General features: G+C 41.0%; 1 protein-coding gene across 2 annotated transcripts in view; it reads left to right on the forward strand.

Moving 5' to 3' along the window:
* Positions 1-19,787, forward strand: part of LOC117542915 (transcription factor 4-like) — a 52,528-nt gene that overhangs the window by 8,152 nt on the left and 24,589 nt on the right. For both annotated transcript variants that reach the window (XM_034210793.1, XM_034210794.1), the window contains exons 2-7: positions 6,166-6,271; positions 7,553-7,701; positions 8,224-8,386; positions 14,547-14,617; positions 14,842-14,920; positions 19,378-19,460. In XM_034210793.1, the coding sequence (XP_034066684.1) occupies positions 6,166-6,271; positions 7,553-7,701; positions 8,224-8,386; positions 14,547-14,617; positions 14,842-14,920; positions 19,378-19,460 (651 nt within the window). The remainder of the gene's footprint in view (positions 1-6,165; positions 6,272-7,552; positions 7,702-8,223; positions 8,387-14,546; positions 14,618-14,841; positions 14,921-19,377; positions 19,461-19,787) is intronic.

The raw sequence follows: 19,787 nt of genomic DNA on the forward strand, positions 1-19,787 counted from the left end.
ACAGAGGCTGAAAACCCGAATCGGATCTGTCAGATGCAACTCAAAATGTTACAGTCATGGTTTGTGTTTCCATGTACATTTTCAATTTCAAAATCTAGAAATATCGCAACTGAAATGTACATTTGGTGCATTGGTGTATCCATAAGAAACAGATTTTGAGAATAAGAAATGACGTACTCTATATGAAGCATGTGACTCCAACATCCACTCAAGCGAATAACTTTGTTTCCTTAATGCTTAACACAGATCTGATGTAACCGCCCTCCAATTATGAAACACAAAAATGCTATTTCCACACAAGTTTCTATTTTTTCTGTTTGACTTACACTTTCTTTGATGAGGTTTTCTTGTTGCACCCTTTTCCTTTGCAATATTATAAAAACTTCTAAGTGGAGAATTGGCAAGTCTTACTGCTTCTGTCCTATGCAACTACTTAAAATAATAATCTCATAATAGTAGTGGAAAAAAACAAGCAATAATGTTCCTTACTCCGATTTTTCACTAACTTCGGAGAAAATCCAAACTTGCAAATTGACAACAAAATCACAAATACAGTAAAGTTGTGTGTGTTATAAGCTTTGAAAAAGAAAGAGAAAGAAATATGTATTCATATTTCAAAAAGCACTCGGTCTTTGAATATTTTCCTAATTTCCCTTGCTATCATATCAGATGTTTTGTGTGTACATTTGTTTCGGTAGTGAGGCGTTATCCCATTGGTCCGCTCTACCAGTAACGATAACGCGCTTCTTTTGCATCAAACTCACACTGAGTTATGTTTTGGTATTAAGATGTAAAATATGCACACATCTTGAGGAAGTTTAGTGAGGTCAAAAGGGCAGAGGAAGGATAGGAGGAAGAGCAGGAGGAGAAACAGGGAGGTCGAACAGATGCTCTCCACATTTGGAGACAATAACACGGAGCAGAAGCATCAAACACTGAACGAAGACAAAAAGCCTCCTTCTTCTCCTCCTCCTCTCTCTTTCTTTTTATCCACATCCAACTTTTAGCATTCCACTTTGTTCCCATGTTCTGTCTCTCTTTTTAACACTCTGGCCCTGAGCGTCTTCATCGCTGTCAACACGGTATAAATGAAACACTGCAGAGACAATTAAGTGTGTTTGTTGCTTTTCTCTCTTCTTTTTTTAATGTTGACTCTCAAAGCTCCACAGTCACGGCCCGTCCACACTACAGCTTCAAATAAATCTTGGAGCTGGGCGTGTCTGAAGCTTGGGGATATTATTCGAGCAACGCGACCAACAACCAATCACATGAATCTCCCGCCCCCGACATACAAAGCAAAAAACCCCGGGGATTTTATGCGAGCAATAAATATATATATAAACTCCCCAAACAGGCGAAAACCTACCAGTTTCACCCACTGTCTCTGCCACCTCCCTCCATGCCTGGTTCCTCCGGTTTGTATCCCGGTAGGTGAAGAGGGTCTGGTCATACAAAACCGGGGTGATTTGCTACGGCGATAATTAGTTTCTCCTCCATCTTTTTTTGAAATATAGAAATCAACGGCGGGATATCTCTCCCAGCTTAGACGCGGTTTGATTGGCTACGGCTTGAGCTGATTGGCTGGCGCTGGCTACTCCGGCGTCTCCGGCGTCAGAAGTTGAACATTGTTCAACTTCTGACGCCGGAGACGCCGGAGACGGACCGCTATGCTACCCACAATTCAGTTCGGTCAAAAGCGAGGCAACGTGACGTCACCCCATTCAAAGTGAATGGGCAGACGCGTTGGAAACCGTTTTTGAAGCTGTCGACGCTGTAGTGTGGACGCAGCGTCATGATTCAGCACTTTTAGCGTGTTCTTTCCTCACTTGTTGTTCTTGAAGGTTTCTCTATTTGTTGCTGCTTTTGTTTTGGGTTTTGTGACTGTCAATCATACGAAATAAGCAGTTTGAAGGCAATGTACTATCGCTCTCCCATGATGGTAATTTTGAATATGCTAATTGCATTGGGATGTATCCGTACAGTACGCTAACTTTCTCTAAAGTTGAGCTGCTGTACCTGTGGGTCAGGTCAGAGAGTTGCACAGCTGGTTGCTCAGAAAACGTTCTGTGCTTCGATGTGTTTGGTTAACTCCATGAGGAATCAGTTTTCAGAGGAATGTGCCTTAATATTCTCGCCTTGTTGCCGGGGGGCGATTCTTTGAAGGAATCTGTGATGTTTCTCCGATCCGTCACCACGCAGCGGGAGGTTACACAACCACTTCCACTGGATTCTGTCAGGGACGAGGCTCCATAGATCCCATTAGGACGATCTGTCATTGTTCTGGTTCTGATCATAGTTTTTACGCAACAAGGTCCCAATGGTGGCGCAATTACGTTTCTATGCTTTGCTGTGGTGGAAAACTTGGTATCATAGAAGCATAGTGCGGAAAAAGAGAATGGATGGAAACAGGTTTAGTAAATAAATGAATACGTAAGTGACTTCAACGTCCAATGACGAACGTTACTTCCTCATTCCTCTCCAAGGTCAGATGTTACCTTCCTCAGATTATCAAGCAAACACAAATGTTATTTTTTCATCATGCTTTCTACTTTTTTGAGCAAGTTTCTTGTTGTCTCTTTAAACGATTGTTTGGCACGCTCTTCTTCGGCAAAGTGTTTCCAACTGGAGGAATGCTGCTACGTGCTGCTTATCTTCATGAATATTAATAACATCAACCGTATCGGATGGGAACAAGCAATCTTCTCATCATTTGGGGTACATTTGGTTTGAAACCTGGCAACCAAGTGGCTAAATACTGATAGCGATTTAGCTTTGGATACATATAATGGAATCCTGGAGATATTGGCTGTTTCCAGATTATCTGTCACTTATCAGAAGCGATTTCACTTGTTTCTGTAGTTCTTCTATCACTATACAGAACCGGTTCAATGCAGTTTTATACGTTTCTGTTGTTGCGCTTTGAGTGGTTTCTATTATGACTCTTTAGTGGCACACAGATGTGGGTAGGCTGGTTGTTTTATGATTAATTTCCTCTCCTGGTTTGAATTGTTTCCAAAGTAGAAATCTAATTAATTCCAAAAAATCTGCAATGATTATTTTCATGTCCAGTCACTTTTTGACATAAGCAAGCCTCACAATTCTTAGAAATGTTTGGGAAGTACTAGCATGAAGGTTATTGATCGGACATTTTACTTCTCAAAGTTCTCATTATTTTCTTGTGGTGTACGGTTTCTTTAGTTGTCAATGACAACACTGTCAAGGGTGACTCTGAAGGTCTGCGTGGTAACAGTGGGAATACTGAAACTATGTGTGTGTGTGTGTGTGTGTGTGTGTGTGTGTGTGTGTGTGTGTGTGTGTGTGTGTGTGTGTGTGTGTGTGTGTGTGTGTGTGTGTGTGTGTGTGTGCGTGTGTGTGTGTGTTACATACTGCAGGAAGTGAAGTTGTTATTGTGTCTCTCTACATTCCTCGGACTTGAACACACTCTGCACCTGTTCCTGTCTGTCTGTAACACGCACACACACACTCACATTAATACACACCCACGGACACACACACTCTCACACAAATCATAGCCTTTCGTCACCAGTTTTAAATGCATTCAATGGGAAGATATGTGTGCACAACATGAGATATAAATCAAAATGCTTTCAACGCAAGAATGTGTGTGTGTGTGAGAACTTTGTTGTGTAAGCTCTGGGTCAATAAATGTGGTTTTATCATCAGAACACAAACTCAGTTCTCAGAGGGGAAGTGGAGGAGGAGGAGGAGGAAGTTTGACATTAGCTTAGCTCTAATGACATCTGCAGACCCTGTGTGTGTGTGTGTGTGTGTGTGTGTGTGTGTGTGTGTGTGTGTGGTGTGTGTGTGTGTGTGTGTGTGTGTGTGTGTGTGTGTGATGTGTGTGTGTGTGTGTGTGTGTGTGTGTGTGTGTGTGTGTGTGTGTGTGTGTGTGTGTGTGTGTGTGTGTGTGTGTGTGGCCTAGCATTACTATACTTGTGGGGACCTAAATCTGTTTACATAGTCACGTGTGGGGACTCGCCTCCCTTATGGGGACAAATTGGAGGTCCCCACGAGGGGAATCATTCATTTTAGGGTGAAGACTTGGTTAGGTTTAGGGTTAGGGTTAGGGTAAGGGTTAGGGTTAGGGTTAGGCATGTGTTGGTTATGGTTAAGGTTAGGATAAGTCTCCAGGAAATGCATGTAAGTCAATGTAATGTCCCCTGAAGTTATGTATACATGGTATGTGTGTGCTTGTGTGTGTGTGTGTGTGTGTGTGTGTGTGTGTGTGTGTGTGTGTGTGTGTGTGTGTGTGTGTGTGTGTGTGTGTGGTGTGTGTGTGTGTGTGTGTGTGTGTAAAGTTGATTAACTAATAAAGAAAACACATTAAGGGAAGTAAATATAGCCAGGGTGAACCAGCTTATATCTCTCCATGTTTCATCCATTTTCATATCTTTTCACTCTCAGCTATTTGCGACATATAAGAAGCTATGACTGACTGCTCTTAGTTTAAAAAGTCTCTCATATTCCTTCCTAGTTTTGCTGTATGGTCTCATGGTTCCCTGATCATCTTTTACCATTAAATAAAAAGGACAGTTACAGAAAAATAAATCAGATGTTTCCCCTCAGAAGTTAAATCAGATAAACAAGCTTTTAGTGATCTGAGAAAAAGTCAGGAGGTTTTATGTTTGACAGAAACAGTTTGAGGCTGTTTTCTGTTTTTAATAATTTCTCTCAGGGAGTGTGGGAAGTGAGATGTTTTTTTAAATGCCCCCAAGTGTTGTTGTTTTCTTTCTTGCATCTTTTTCTAGTATTTCTTCTCTCTGTGTTCTACCATCAGATTCTCTTTTACAACATCTGTGTTCCATCCATATGCAAATACTGTTAAGTTAACAAAGCAACCCGTGTCTTTTCGGGGGGTTTGAGGCAGATTAGGTGTAGCTGTGGAGCGGCGCTTTCATTTTGATGTGAGTCAGTGGGGGAGACTGAGGGAGAGGAGAGCGCTTTCAACAGCTGTTCCAGGGTTTGCGTCATGCGGCGCAAAGCTAGCGTCATGGCTGAGTGTTCGCACGCTATGCACACACACACACACAGAGGCGTGCTGTGGGGACCCCCAGTCGAAGGCATGACCAAACACAGGCATTGTGTGAGGGAGAACGTCACCTGTTTGGAGGGAGGACAGGCTGCAGCCTCACGTTTTACTGCATGTGTGCTGCATGACTGCGGCCCCTCTGAGAGGAGAACACAGAATCACTGAATCACACTAGTCTGAATGAAAGAAGGCTGAAAGCATATGTGGTGTGGCTTGAGTTTATGTTAGGAAAAAATGTTTTGGTCACAAACACTCCAGTAGTGGACATTGTAGATGTGGTTGCCATGGTGTATTTTTTATGGTGTGAATTTTTAGTTGTTGTATTTAGTTCACTTTAAAACAAAAAAAGATGAATTAAAACAACCCAAGTCATTTGGTGCTTTAAAAATGAGGATTATCCAAGTTTAGTTTAGATATTATTTAAGTTGTGTTGCAGGTGTACACACACACACATTGGCTATACTGTACAGTATACACAATATAAACCCAACTCGTTTTGGAGGTATCAGATCATTTAGTCTTTAATCAAATAGTAAATACAAAATCATCGATCAACATGTAAAATAACTAATTTACGTCCCTAAATAACATTGTTTCAAACTGTTGAAAAATCTACAAAATGATTAGAAAAAATGATTTGAAAAAAAAGCAAATATCTAAAACGGATGTACTTTTTAAAAATATATGATAAAATGTACATAAATCTTGTTTTATTGTTTTTAATATCTTATCTTTACAGTATCCATCATAAAATGAGTTAAGTTCATTGTTAATAATTTTTTAAGAATAAAATAATTAATAACAAATATTTTTTAGGTATACCTAACAAGTAAATTGTTACCAAAGCAAATACATCATACAGATCGTGTTACTCCTGAGTTCCCAGAGCAGCTGCTGTATTTATTCCAGTTTGAAAATAAAAACAAAGACCATGAGTTAAAGAGTGAAGTGTCGATCATTTGTTTATTCCTGCTGGAAATGGCTTGTGTGTGAAGCCGTCTCCTGCTGAGCCTCACCTTGTGTTTGGCTGTGAGACTTGTGATGAAAACATGTTGTATTTTGATCAGAGTGAGGATTCCTGAATGACGTTGTGTGTGTCTGTGTTTGTGTTGCAGGTGTACGCTCCGTCTGCCAGTACAGCAGACTACAACAGAGACTCACCGGGTTATCCCTCCTCCAAACCTCCCAGCGCTGGCTTCTCAAGCTCATTCTTCATGCCAGGTACACACACACACACACACACACACACACACACACACACACACACACACACACACACACACACACACACACGCCAATACCACACTTCCATATTTACTATTTTTAAGAGGATACTTGCCGAAACTTGCACAGCATGACCACCAGGAGGCCATTCAGCATTCTGTCCCAAAATGTCCCCACAGAGCAGGTTGTTTCTCAAAATGTGGTCCTCACAAGTGATTAAAAACAAACAAACCAACACACACATATTTGTCCTTCATAAAAAACTTCCTGCAGTGGATTTCTGTGTTCATTGTGAAAACTGGATCACAGACGGTGTGAAATTCTTTCTTTTACCACAATCTTCAAAAGCTTTCAGTCAGACATTTGATTTGTTATTTACCAAATACCAATATATTGTATTCATCCTTTCCTGAACAGGGCAGTAAAAACATGTGGCTTGCAAACTTTGAGACTCTTTGAACTAAAGCTGCAATGATTAGTTGTAAATGTGTTAGTTTAGTGGATAGAGAGACAACTAATCCACTATTTCGATAAACAATTCATTGTTAAACTTCTTCTTGCTGCAAACATTGCTAAATATATGGACTAACAAAACAAGAGAGTTTAACACACACCAGGAAACATTTGAGTGACTGCCAACCTAACAGAGTCAGAGAGACCATAAAGCATTATTTAATGGAATTCAGGTTTTCACCAAGGATTAATTTTAGTACAAGTTCCTTAACTTACTTACTTAACTTATGTTCTGCAACCGTATGTCCAGGATAGAACAAGTTTTAATAGAAGTGAATATAATATGTAATGGCTGTTCATGTATTCATGACATACATTTGACTGCAGGCGGTTGTTTACAGTCTTTGACCACAAACAGTAAGACTTATTTGAGACTGTCAGTTTTCGCACGGGTGGGTTTCATGTCACAAACTCTCAAATGTGTTTTTAAAGGAAGTGATAAATGTTAGTGGTAACCAAGTTATTATCTAACCTGAATAAGGAAAAGATGCTTCCTAAAATCATGTTTTTTGAAACCAGGTTACGGCTTAAAGTGGGTCAGGTCACCAAACTGCATGTTGTCGCACAGACTGAGGCACAGAGTGGTTTGACAGCAGATATGTATGACTTCACCTTCTCATAGACTGATCTCAGACCAGAATGCAGCACATGACATCAAAATCAAATCAAATCCAAATGTATTATAGCCCCAAATCACAAAGCAAACAAAAACAAAATACAAACATGACATCTCTCTCTCTCTCTCTCTCTCTCCCTCTCTGTCAGACGGTCACCACAGCGGCGACCCCTGGAGCAGCAGCGGTAGCAGTATGCCCCAGCAGGGTTACCATGGCAGCATGCTGGGGGGCGGGAACTCAGCCCACGGCCCCTCCCAGAGCTCCTCCTACTGCGGGATTCACCCTCACGACAGATTGGTGAGCAGAGCTGTCAATCACAGGGAGTCTGTACAGGGCGTGACACAGGTGATGCTTTACTTTCAGGAAGTCTGTCCAAAGATGAAATGTAACACAGATAATGTACATACACTTTGTAATTATCCTTTGTTGTTTTTAAGACATTAAGTGTGTTGAGTAAATTGTCCTGCTTCAAGGAAAGCTAGCTTATTACAAAGGCTTTTGGGGATCAAATGTATGCCTAAAACATTATAATTAAACAAATTAAATCAATGATCATAGCCAGTGTGATATAAAAGGGTTTTTTCTAGGAGACATATTCACTGTATTTGATCCCCTTTTTATGAATAAGTTCAAAAGTTAATATTCAAATGAATACATATACAAGCAACAACCGTCTGGTGAATCTATCTGTAGTCATGTTACATGCTAAATGACATGTACAAATGCACTGTTTATTATCTTTTCATGTATTCTGTGCTGTTTTGCAATATATATATATATTTTTAAAAGCTTAATTTTGTTCTGTTTTTCTTCCTGCAGAGTTACCCGTCGCACTCGTCTGCAGATATCAACTCCAGCCTTCCTCCGATGTCCAGCTTCCACCGAGGGGGAGGGGAAGGAGGAGGGGGGGGCGGGGGCGGGGGGAATCACTACAGCACCGCCTCGTGCACCGCTTCCACCAACGGCACAGAAAGCATCATGGGTAAGACACCTGTTGGTTTTCACGTCTTGAAATGAATACTGTATCATTAACAGTCATCCCATGGTTTAGCCCGCTACTCTAACAGACCTAATTACAGGGTTCTTCTTACGGTCATTAAAAACCTGGAAAAGTCATGGAAATTCAAAATGCAAATTCCAGGCCCTGGAAAAGTTATGGAAAACAATATCTTTCACAAAGTTGTGGTAAAGTCATGGAAATGTAACTAAAGTTGGATCACATATAATTTATATTTTAGCTAATCGCCAAATAGTAATACTATAATGATAATAAATACTGTATCGTATCGTAATGAAACGTAAAATGGCATTTAACCGACGAGGTGTTTTGCTGGTGAGAGAGTTCAGTTGCTTTAGCGTGTAGAAGCTAGTAAGCCTATTGGATTTGTTTTAGATCGGCTCAACATGTTTCATATGCAGACCTTATTTTCCTGTTCCTTGTTCAAATAAACCATTTTCAGTGGTACCGCTGAGAAAGAGTAGTTTTTTTGGTCATGGAAAATTAGGTAAAGGTCCTGGAGAAGTCATTGAAAATCATTGGTGAAAAAGTGTATGAACCCTGTAATTTATGAAATCAGATACCTCAACATATTTAGTTTAGTTTATTTGTTTATAGTGTCGTGGACAGTCCCCATTGATGAACTGTCACTAAAAACTGTAATTGGGGCAGCTTTAGCAGACATTGCTAATTTCCAGCTGTTGTCCAGATGATAACTGACACCTTTTTAAAATCACAATACATCCAGTATTAGTTATGAAGAAAGGAAGAAAGACAAGTAGATACAGGCGAAAGGATAAAAGAGAACAATCAAATGCAAACAACACACGTTACTACATGTCATATATAATAATAACATTAATGGTGAATGTTTGCACCATCATTCATGGTTCCCAGAGGATGAATCTTACAGACTTGGGTCGCTTTTAGCAAGTTGGTGGAAACGCGCTTATTTCACGCCAGGAAAAAGTTCTGAACATTTGAGCAGTTCCTGACATAAGGTCTGAGTCTAACACAAGCTTCTGTTGCATGTCTTCTCACAGTTACTACTTTAAACGCAACACTAGTCAGGAGGCCACATGTTAACTTACCACAACGTTACCAGTTATAGAGTCCCTGCTGGGATTGGACTCAGATTGATCGAAACCACTTAACAACTAAACTTTAGTGTCAGGCTTAAACTGTACTTCCCATTCTGGCTCAAACTTAACTTTTCTGACACACACACACACACACACACACACACACACACACACACACACACACACACACACACACACACACACACACACACACACACACACACACACACAGCATGCCATATGGACCCCTTGCTTCGAGTCGCATAGAACAAATGGAACAGCAATAAGAAACAGATTGAAAGTTTGTTTTCATTGGAAGACATCTCCAACATTCCAGAAAGAATGAACAAACACACACACACACACACACACACACACACACACACACACACACACACACACACACACACACACGCGAGTCGGAGCTGATGAGTGTAAACACAACATGAAGCTAATGAAAAAAACCTGATGCTGTCGTTTAAATGTAAACTCATGATACGTGTGTGCACACATGAACGCTTAAACGCCGCCGTGCAGTGTTTACAGGCGATTCTCTGCATCCGGCTGATTTGCACGAGTAAACAAGTGGGTACGTTCTCTTTGTAGAGAGTAGCAGCTGCGGTCAGATACAATTGATTCTAGCACTGGAAATATAATCTTCCATCAACAAAGCGTCAGATTGATAACAGTCAACTCTCGGTGATGAGCATTGGGTGGCACAGCCTGAATGTGCGTGGGTCTATATTATGGTACAAATATTAAGAACTGGAACATACTGCAGAGGATTTGGAGCAGGAGTCATAGGCAAAGCTTCAGTGTAGAGCTGCAGGTTAATGTATTAGATCAGGGGTTCTCAAAGTTTTGATGAGTGAGGGCCAATGTAGGTACCCAATATTGGATTGAGGGCCGCCCAAGAAAAAACGGAACACAAAATAATTCCAAAACAAATCCTTTCTTTATTGTACTAACCAATTACCGCAACTCGCGAGATGCCTAGTTGCCATGCAACCAGTAGTCTAGCAAACTTTCCACAAGCTGTCATTCATAATTTAGGAATGACAACCCAGGGGGCGCAGTTTTACCATTCTTAAATTCCATTCTAATTCTTACTAGATACAACCATGGAGGATTCAAATATAACGCATGCATTTCAGCGTGTCACATTAACTATCGCGGGCCGCCAGAAACATTTCCGAGGGCCGCCATTGGCCCGCGGGCCGCACTTTGAGAACCCCTGTATTAGAGCATTGGCAGAAAATGTACTATTTTGATAATCGATTAATTGCGTTTCCTTGTTTTTTTTTTGGTATAGTAGATCAAATGTCTCTGGGTTTTTGGACTAACGTCTAAAGAAGTTAGGTTTTAGGAAAGTGTGGTAATATTCATTGTTTTCGAATGAGTTACTAACTACACAAGTAATAATGATAACGACAGTAACAGTGGACATCTTCATTATTTCATATTTTGTATTTTCCACTGCGACCATTAGTTTGTATGTAAATTAAATGAATCCACACTGAACACTTCTACAGACAATTTAAGTCCAGCAGAAACCAGATGCATCCTAACAGGTGCTGTTGATGCTCACACATTAGAAATAGATGGATATTCTAATGAACCTGCAGGTGAATAAAGTTTAAAAAATGGGTTATCGAAATATTTATTCTCAGTTTAAAGAACATAGATTTTTTGTAAACTAACTGCAGAAGTGTATGTTATCAAATCTAATTCATACAGTAGCATGCAGTGTATACAAGTAATATGTGATATGGATTTGGCTCACGGCAAAGGATCTGCAGGGCAGATGCAACTGTACTTTTGAAGCGTGGAACAAATACAAAGCAATCATGTATTCGATTATGCCAAGAAAGAAAGAGCGGAAGAACATATTTCATAATAATGTGATTCTCAAATTGTTATATATGTTTCTGGTTGGTGATGGACACAGACAGAAATAACTCGCAAAATCACTTTCATCTTCGGGATGCTCTCCTCTCCTGCTGCTATAAGCTTTCATTTATGAAAAAGATATTCTCCTGCATATGTTCTAAATTATGTGTAGAGTCCGGATACAAGCTTGTGTGTGTGTGTGTGTGTGTGTGTGTGTGTGTGTGTGTGTGTGTGTGTGTGTGTGTGTGTGTGTGTGTGTGTGTGTGTGTGTGTGTGTGTGTGTGTGGTGTGTGTGTGTGTGTGTGTGTGTCAGTAATCCCTTGGATGGTTACTAGGCCAGTGGTATGGCGTGAGTGAGACATGAGGCTTTAACCCCTAAAACATATGCTGCTTCCTGTCTCTCGCTCCATCTTCATCCCTGTATCTCCCCTCCGCCCCCTCTTTCTATCTCTTTTTCTCTCTAACAGCAGTCCGGTCCTGCCAATTTCTGTAATGGATTCATTTGCCATGAAAGGATGTTTTTCGCTGTGTGTGTGTGTGTGGCGGTGGACGTGTTCTAACTTGTGTGTGCGAGCGTAACTTTCCATCTGGGATCTGCTATCAGGAGAGATGTGTCTCTCTGCCTCAGAGTGTGTGTGTGTGTGTGTGTGGTGTGTGTGTGTGTGTGTGTGTGTGTGTGTGTGTGTGTGTGTGTGTGTGTGTGTGTGTGTGTGTGTGTGTGTGTGTGTGTGTGTGTGGGCGCTCATCTGGTCCTGTGAGGTCACTTCCTTCCTCTTTGGCCTCAGTGCTCTTCAAGTGTGTGAAACAGATTGTGTCGAGGTCCAACATTTGCACACACAAACACATCAGTCAGTTAGCATGCGAACAAATGTAGATGTTGAGTGTCGGTTCCTATTGAACTCTGTTATAGTTCTGTCATTATTTAGGAAGGGTCAGCACACCATCACATTGTATAACTTTGACCTGCCAAAGTATAACTTTTAGAGACTAATCATGGTCTGCAAACAAGTGTTTATAGTAGAATTACAGTAGGTCTTTTTAAGTCTTTTGAATTCATCTAAACTTACCGTCCGTTCCCATGCATACAGAAATTACACTAATACTTGATTGCCTGCCGTGTAGATAAAACAAATGAATAAAAAGGAAACGGCACACAACGACAACACGGTGTTTGTAAAAATGAAGACCAATTTATTCATCAAAATTATAAATATTCTTAAAACAGTGCATATGAGCAGGTTTGGGTTACTTTTGAAATGCTACAATCACTAGTTACATGGTAAAATATTGAATCAGTATCCTAAATATCACAATATAAACACATATATTTGTTGTCAACAAAACAATGTGACCTGTGAAGAAGAAACCAGGATATTTAGTATCGAACCAGGATATTTAGTTTCAAAAATGTTTCAAGGTTCAAGGCTTTTATTGGTCATACGAACATAGCTACAGTGTAGTTATGACGATGACAATCTTAGGTCACAGGCTCCTCCAACAGAGCAACACAATAAAACAGATAAACAGACAGATATAGTGCAAGTAAATACGAAAAGAAAAATAGTAAAAAAGTGGAATAGTCCAGGTGTTTAACAGTCTTATGGCCGGTGGGATGAAGCTGTCCCTGAGTCTGCTGGTTTTAGTCCGGATGTACCGCCTGCCAGACGGCAGCAGACAGAACAGTTTGTGGCTGGGGTGATGGGGGTCTTTGATAATCCTGAGGGCTTTCTTCCTGAGCCGCTGGGAGTAAAGGTCCTCCATGGATGGCAGCTCCGTCCTACGATACGACAATACTTTATTTGTCAGATCAAGTCTGAAATGTAACTTGCGTCACAGCAGCTCCATGTCCAACATCAACAGACAAATATCCAGACACAAATACATGAAACACAAACAACAAACATTTAACATAACAGCACAATCAGTGAGAGAAAAGCTGCTCAAAGAGCCTTCAGGGTGCATCTGATCTGGGATCAGCTCTGTGTTTACTGTGAGGATTGACTGATGCACAAAGGAGTGCTTCAGTCTGACTTTATTGAATGGTGGGACCATGTATCTCCGATTAGATGGTAGCAGTTCATATTCACTGTTCAGAACATGGTTTGGGTCAGAGATGATGTGGTTGGACAGCCTCACTAGGTTGTTATGATAGGCTGAGTCATAGAGTCTCTGACAATCTTTGAGCAGATTTTTAACATCCTGGTGATGTGCTGTGCAGTTTTCACCATCTTAAATGATTGGCTAACCCTACAGAAGAATATAGGTTACAAATGCTGTTTTGGTTCAATTTAGTCATGGTCTATTATTGCAAGATCAGTACAGCAAAGTCATATCCCCTCTTCATAATCTACACCCGATTCTAGGGTAAGCACAAGGAGGCCTGTTCATTTCAATTTCTGCCTTTGTGTTTCTTCATCTCTTACTCGTTTAATATTTAGGAGAGTGCATTTACGTAGTTTCGTTGTGCCTCTTTTCCTCTGTTTCTGGCTGATCTTTTCGTACCCTTGTTTCTCAGAGAAGAGAAGAAATACTATTCTAATAAGGAGCTGGCACATGTGTCTCTTCACTGATACATTGGGGGGTCAAAGGTCATATGACAAGGGATTCCATGGGCGGCATGCGCCGGCCTGTGCCTTTAACCGTGTACTTCTGGTAGAACTGCTCGGGTCTTGATAGATTGAGTGGGGAAGTTCATGAGATATTTCGTGTTGATTTCACATATTTTGTTGTGTTTTTGCCCACTTGTAACTATGGTAAACAGTTTTGTTATACAAATAATACATTTATCAAACACCTCTGTATTGTACGAACATATTCTCAAAAGGCAACAGGTCAAAAAGGCTTTACAACTGAAATGTCTAATGCTCAAACGTCTACACCATAAGAGGAGTGTTTCAATTAACTAACCTCAGCATATAGCTATCAGCTAACCGCTTAGCTATTTACGCTAGTTCTTCATTTCATTCATTAATCTACATGTGTATTTCCAGCCATGAAATAGGCTATTACTTCATACTGGGATGTTTCGGTACAAATAGCATAAACCTTTCAGTTTTAATAAATATGTGTTGCTTTTTGAGTGTGACAGAATTTGACAGAATAATTACAAATTCTACAAAATAACATCCTTATTTACAAGATTGTGTCTCTTTGTTCCCGTGTGTGTGTCACAGCTAACAGAGCGCCGAACGCAGCAGCCATCAGCTCTCAGACAGGAGACGCCTTAGGGAAAGCACTCGCATCTGTAAGTGAAACACACCAACACGCATGTAAACATTAGGCCTACTGTAAATACACATGTCATATATCAGCCGAATTACACGTGTCAACTACCTGTTCAGTATGTCATAAATGCAACATGGCTTTATAATGTTTCTCCATTTTAAAACTATTGTATTTTGTCTTTTTAATATTTGTTGTGCCTTTCAGAGTTGCAGACTCTTTTGAAACGTTTTGTTATGTTTTCAGATCTACTCTCCGGACCACACGAACAACAGCTACTCGTCCAATCCCTCCACACCAGTCGGCTCCCCGCCCTCCCTCACAGGTATCACATCACACTCACAGTCCTCACAGTCTTAAACTTGTTTGAATGACTTTACACTTGACTTGGACTTGTTTCCAATTGTGTGAGACATGACTTGAACTTGTTGCAAATGACTTTTTACATGAGTTGATCTTGTTTAGGATGATTTTCAACTTACATGGACATTGTTTCGAGTGACTTGAACTCGTCACAAATGACTTACAACAAGACTGACACTTGTTTGAAATGACCAGCGACAAAACTTACATTTGTTTCAATTGACTTGTGAATGCAACTTACACTAGTTCAATCAGGAGAGACGTGATGTATGAGTACATGTTTATTATCGGGACACATGACATGCGGGAATAGTGATTGACGTATTACAACAAGTAACTGTAATAATGTTTTGGCGATTAGGCCCCGGGTTTGCAGGATGATCATTCAGGAGGGAAAGAACCGCTCTGATGAACCCCCCGGGGTTAGACACTGGTGGTGGTGATAGTAGTTCGGTCCGATCTGAAGGGAGAAGGTTTAGCTTGGCCCTGTATTTAAGAGACAGGAGGAAACCGATGGACTGTCCACTTCAAGTAGGGAATGAGTCCTTACCCCAAGTGAAGGAGTTCAAGTATCTCGGGGTCTTGTTCTCGAGTGAGGGAACAATGGAGCGTGAGATGGGCCGGAGAATCGGAGCAGCGGGGAGCGGTACTGCAGTCGCTTTACCGCACCGTTGTGACGAAAAGGGAGCTGAGCCAGAAGGCAAAGCTCTCGGTCTTTCGGGCCATTTTCGTTCCTACCCTCACCTATGGTCATGAAGGATGGTCATGACCGAAAGAACGAGATCGCGGATACAAGTGGCCGAGATGGGTTTTCTCCGCAGGGTGGCTGGTGTCTCCCTTAGGGATAAGGTGAGAAGTTCGGTCATCAGGGAGGGACTCGGAGTTGAGCCGCTCCTCCTTCGCGTCGAAAGGAGCCAGTTGAGGTGGTTCGGGCACCTAGTTAGGATGCCACCTGGGCGCCTCCCTAGGGAGGTGTTCCAGGCACGTCCAGCTGGGAAGAGACCAAGGGGTAGACCTAGGACCAGGTGGAGGGATTATATCTCTTCTCTGGCCTGGGAGCGCCTTCGGATCCCCCAGTCAGAGCTGGTTGATGTCGCCAGGGAAAAGAAAGTTTGGGGCTCTCTGCTGGAACTGCTACCCCCGCGACCCGACCACGGATAAGCGGGAGAAGATGGATGGATGGATGGATGGAGGCGAAGGGGTGGAGGAGGGTTGTGCATTGACACCTGAAATGACAACTGACAGGAAGGGGAGAGCAGATTTAAAGGGGTTAGCAGGTCCGATGATTGGCTAGCCAGGGCGTAATGCCCCTGATCACTTATTGAGATAACGTGTGACGCCCGATGATGTTGTCTTCCTGATTGAACTTACGCTGAGCTACATAAGTTGTTTTTAAATGACTTGAGACTTACAATGAAATTGTTTCAAATGACAATAGCAACAAGACTTACAATGTGTTTCTATTGACTTGAAACTTGACTTGAACTTGTTTCAAAAGACTGGAAACTAAAGTTTAACATGTTCAAATGATTGTATTCTTGATATGATCCTAATTCAATTGACTTAAATACAGCTCTGGGAAGTAGAAGTGTAAGAAATGGTAGTAAAACATATAAACCGACTACAAACAACACATTTACCTAAAGCTCTTTATTTGTTTGCAATTAATTAAAGGCATCTCTGCTCCTTAAGTGTAATCACTTGGGCGTAAAACAGGACCATAAAAACACATTCATAATCCCTGTGTGTCCTCTACCCCCCCCCTCCCCCTTCTCCTCTTATTTCCACAAATTAGTCCTCCTCGCGGCTGATGTTGTAAACTCTCCCCGCTCCTTAAAGTGAAAAATGACTTTTCCTAATAATAGTTGTGTCGAATTTGTCTCTAATTGTCGCTGCGACACACACCGTTTGATATTTCCGCGCCTGGTGACTGATAGCTTTAATTACGAGCACCACTCCGACAAATCGTTCACAAACCTACCGGCTCCCAGAACACCAGCCCCCCCCCCTCTCTTCCTCCTCCTCCTCCTCCTCCTCGTCATTATAGCTGCCTCGGATATTGCCTGTGAAACCATAATTGGTGTTTATCATTGTGTCAGAGTTACTCCACTTTTTACAAATTAGAAATGAAGCCTATTAGAGAAAACTACATGCAAATTGATATACAAGGCTAATTCTACCAGGGTGTTTTACAGGGTTGGACTTGGAATAATTTACCCTGCCGTTTAATACATATATTTGTATTTGCACATGAATGTACCCAGGTGATTACTCATTAATTAGCATATGGAAATGAGCATGTAATATGAATGGAGGAGAGGGGAGAGAATAGACTGCGAGACAAAATGGGAAGACAATTAGAAAAAAGGGGGAGAAACACAAGCTAATGAGATGAGATCAGAGTTACAAAGGAGGGATCAGTGGTGGGGGCACAGAGGAGGTGAGATGGGGAATAAGGAGGGGAAACTAAGGTAGGAAGGAGGAGAGGAGGAGAGGAGACGGAAGAATTAGAAAGAAAGGGATAAAGAAAGAAGAGGAAACGAAGGAGAAGAGTAGTAGGCAGGCAAAAGTGGCTATATGTTGAAAGGCAAGATGAAAGAAAATACGAGACACGTAGAGGAAAAACAAATAATTGCGATATGATGACGGAGGAATACGAAAAAAACAAGTGGACAAATGAAGAGGAAAACAAGAGTAAAGATAACATGACACAAGAAAAGAGCAAAGCTACTTGAGGACAGCACCATGAACTAATCTGTCACCTGACTGGATAAATATGTCCCTCAATGGTCTTTTTTGACTTTCGGTTAATACTTTGATTACATTGTTGTGTATATAAATTGCACTGTTCAACCTTCTGTATTGGATTTGTACACGTTCTATCCATGCTGAATGTTTTGGTTTGATTTGAAGATGTCTGTTTCCTGATCAATTCAATATCTACATTAATGATTTGGGCTTCATCCTATAGAGAAACACGAAACGAGCACAAAAATACAACCATTTAGGAATGAAAACAAGTTATACTGCAAGTTCTAACCCAGCAATAAATTATCTGATTAAGAAAGCACATTATATGCAATATAAGTAGCATTAACTTTCAAATTTCAAATTGAATCTAGCCGTCATAGAACCAATTATCCTCTATGTATCGAGATGGGGTCCTCTCTCTTACCAGAATTTGGACTAATTGGACAGAACCCATTGGACATGAACACTTCCTTACACCTGACTTAAAACATGTGTCACTGTGGACTGTCTTTCAGATGAATTGCAATGTTCCACTTTCTGGTGTGGATTTGCTGCTTTCATCAATGCTGATAGTTTGGTTTTATTTGTTAAAAAATATCTGTTTCTTAAATCTCTTTTCCACACCAATACAATGGAGTTTAATAGGTTTTCTTGTGGTTTGAAACTTCTTTGAATTTGGTGGTCAAAAGTCAACGTTGAGTTCCCACATCAATAGAAATGGGCTTTACTTAGAACAACATTAATACTATTTTCCTGTTCCGATAAACACTATTTAGGAGGAGTTACCATAAGTATTTGGGATATTTTTTGCAAATATGTGTTGCTTTCTAGTTTTTCAAGTGACCAAAAACGAAGCTACATTCACCACAAGAGTTTCAGAGTGGTAAATAAACAAGACATTCAAAACATTAAACGAAAACTATCTATATGGCTAGATACAACTAAGATGGGTGAAAAGTGTTTGTAGTGATATGGGTAAACTCTTTAAAGCTTGAGTCACATCTGGAGCCCGGACCCTGCTCCAAACCTCATATTAATGTTAATTTACACAAGTCATTGTGCCTCCTCTGTCTACCAGCTAATGAAACCTGTCGATTCAGATCCGACCCTTCAGAGCGACGGCAAACACAAAAGCAGGAAAGAACAGAGACACAAAGCTTGTTTATTCTGCAGAGGGCCCATGCTAATCAACCACTTGTACCCTTTCAAATAACAAAAGCCTGATATTAGCATTTCTGCTCGGAGATATTAATTGGTTTGTTTTTGTCCTTTATTCCTCATCTCTCAGTTTATTATGTCCGAGCTCCGCGAGTGGTTCGGATGAAGCGCTCCTCCTGTGAGAGGATGTTTTGTCCTCTGTTTGGTGCAGCATTGAGTGCTTTCTTTTTGCCAGATATGAAAAGGATAAGAGGTTAATCCAAAAAAGCAGACAGCCGTTCATTTTCTCTACACAAGCAGCACCCATGTAGCCTATCCCAGCATGCTTTGGGCGAGAGGCGGGTCTTACCAAGAACCATTTAGCTGTCCATCACGGATGAAATTAAGGGATATCAGTTTTTGTGTCCAACTCCAACATCTTTAGCTGATATCTAAAATGTATGCATTCTGTCATGCATTTTTGCTTTTACTTCCTCTTCTGATCATGTCTCCTTGTCTCCTCTCTCCTAGCTGCCAGTTCAGCTGTATGGTCGAGGAATGGCGGACAGGGAGCATCATCGCCAAACTATGAGGCTGCTCCACTACACTCCCTGGTATGACACAATAAATAAATACATGATCTCCCTAGAGGCTAAATCTGTCGCCCAACTCCCTCATCGTCACATTCGTTATCTACGTTATCACACACACTTCTGTATCTCTGAATGAGCTCATTACAGTATTTTCCATCAAAATTCAAGGGAAATCTATACACATTGAATGATCCTTTGCTTCATAACTCAATTTTCCCACCATTTTGACACTCAAATGGTCAGTTGGTCGACTTTTGTCAGTCACTAAATACGAACTATACAGTATACTTAAGAAAATCCATGTAAATATATTTTAGTGAGTTGGAGCTCAGCTGATGTAGCGTAACT

The sequence above is a fragment of the Gymnodraco acuticeps genome, unplaced genomic scaffold (genome assembly GCF_902827175.1).
Source record: "Gymnodraco acuticeps unplaced genomic scaffold, fGymAcu1.1, whole genome shotgun sequence".
Taxonomy (NCBI): domain Eukaryota; kingdom Metazoa; phylum Chordata; class Actinopteri; order Perciformes; family Bathydraconidae; genus Gymnodraco; species Gymnodraco acuticeps.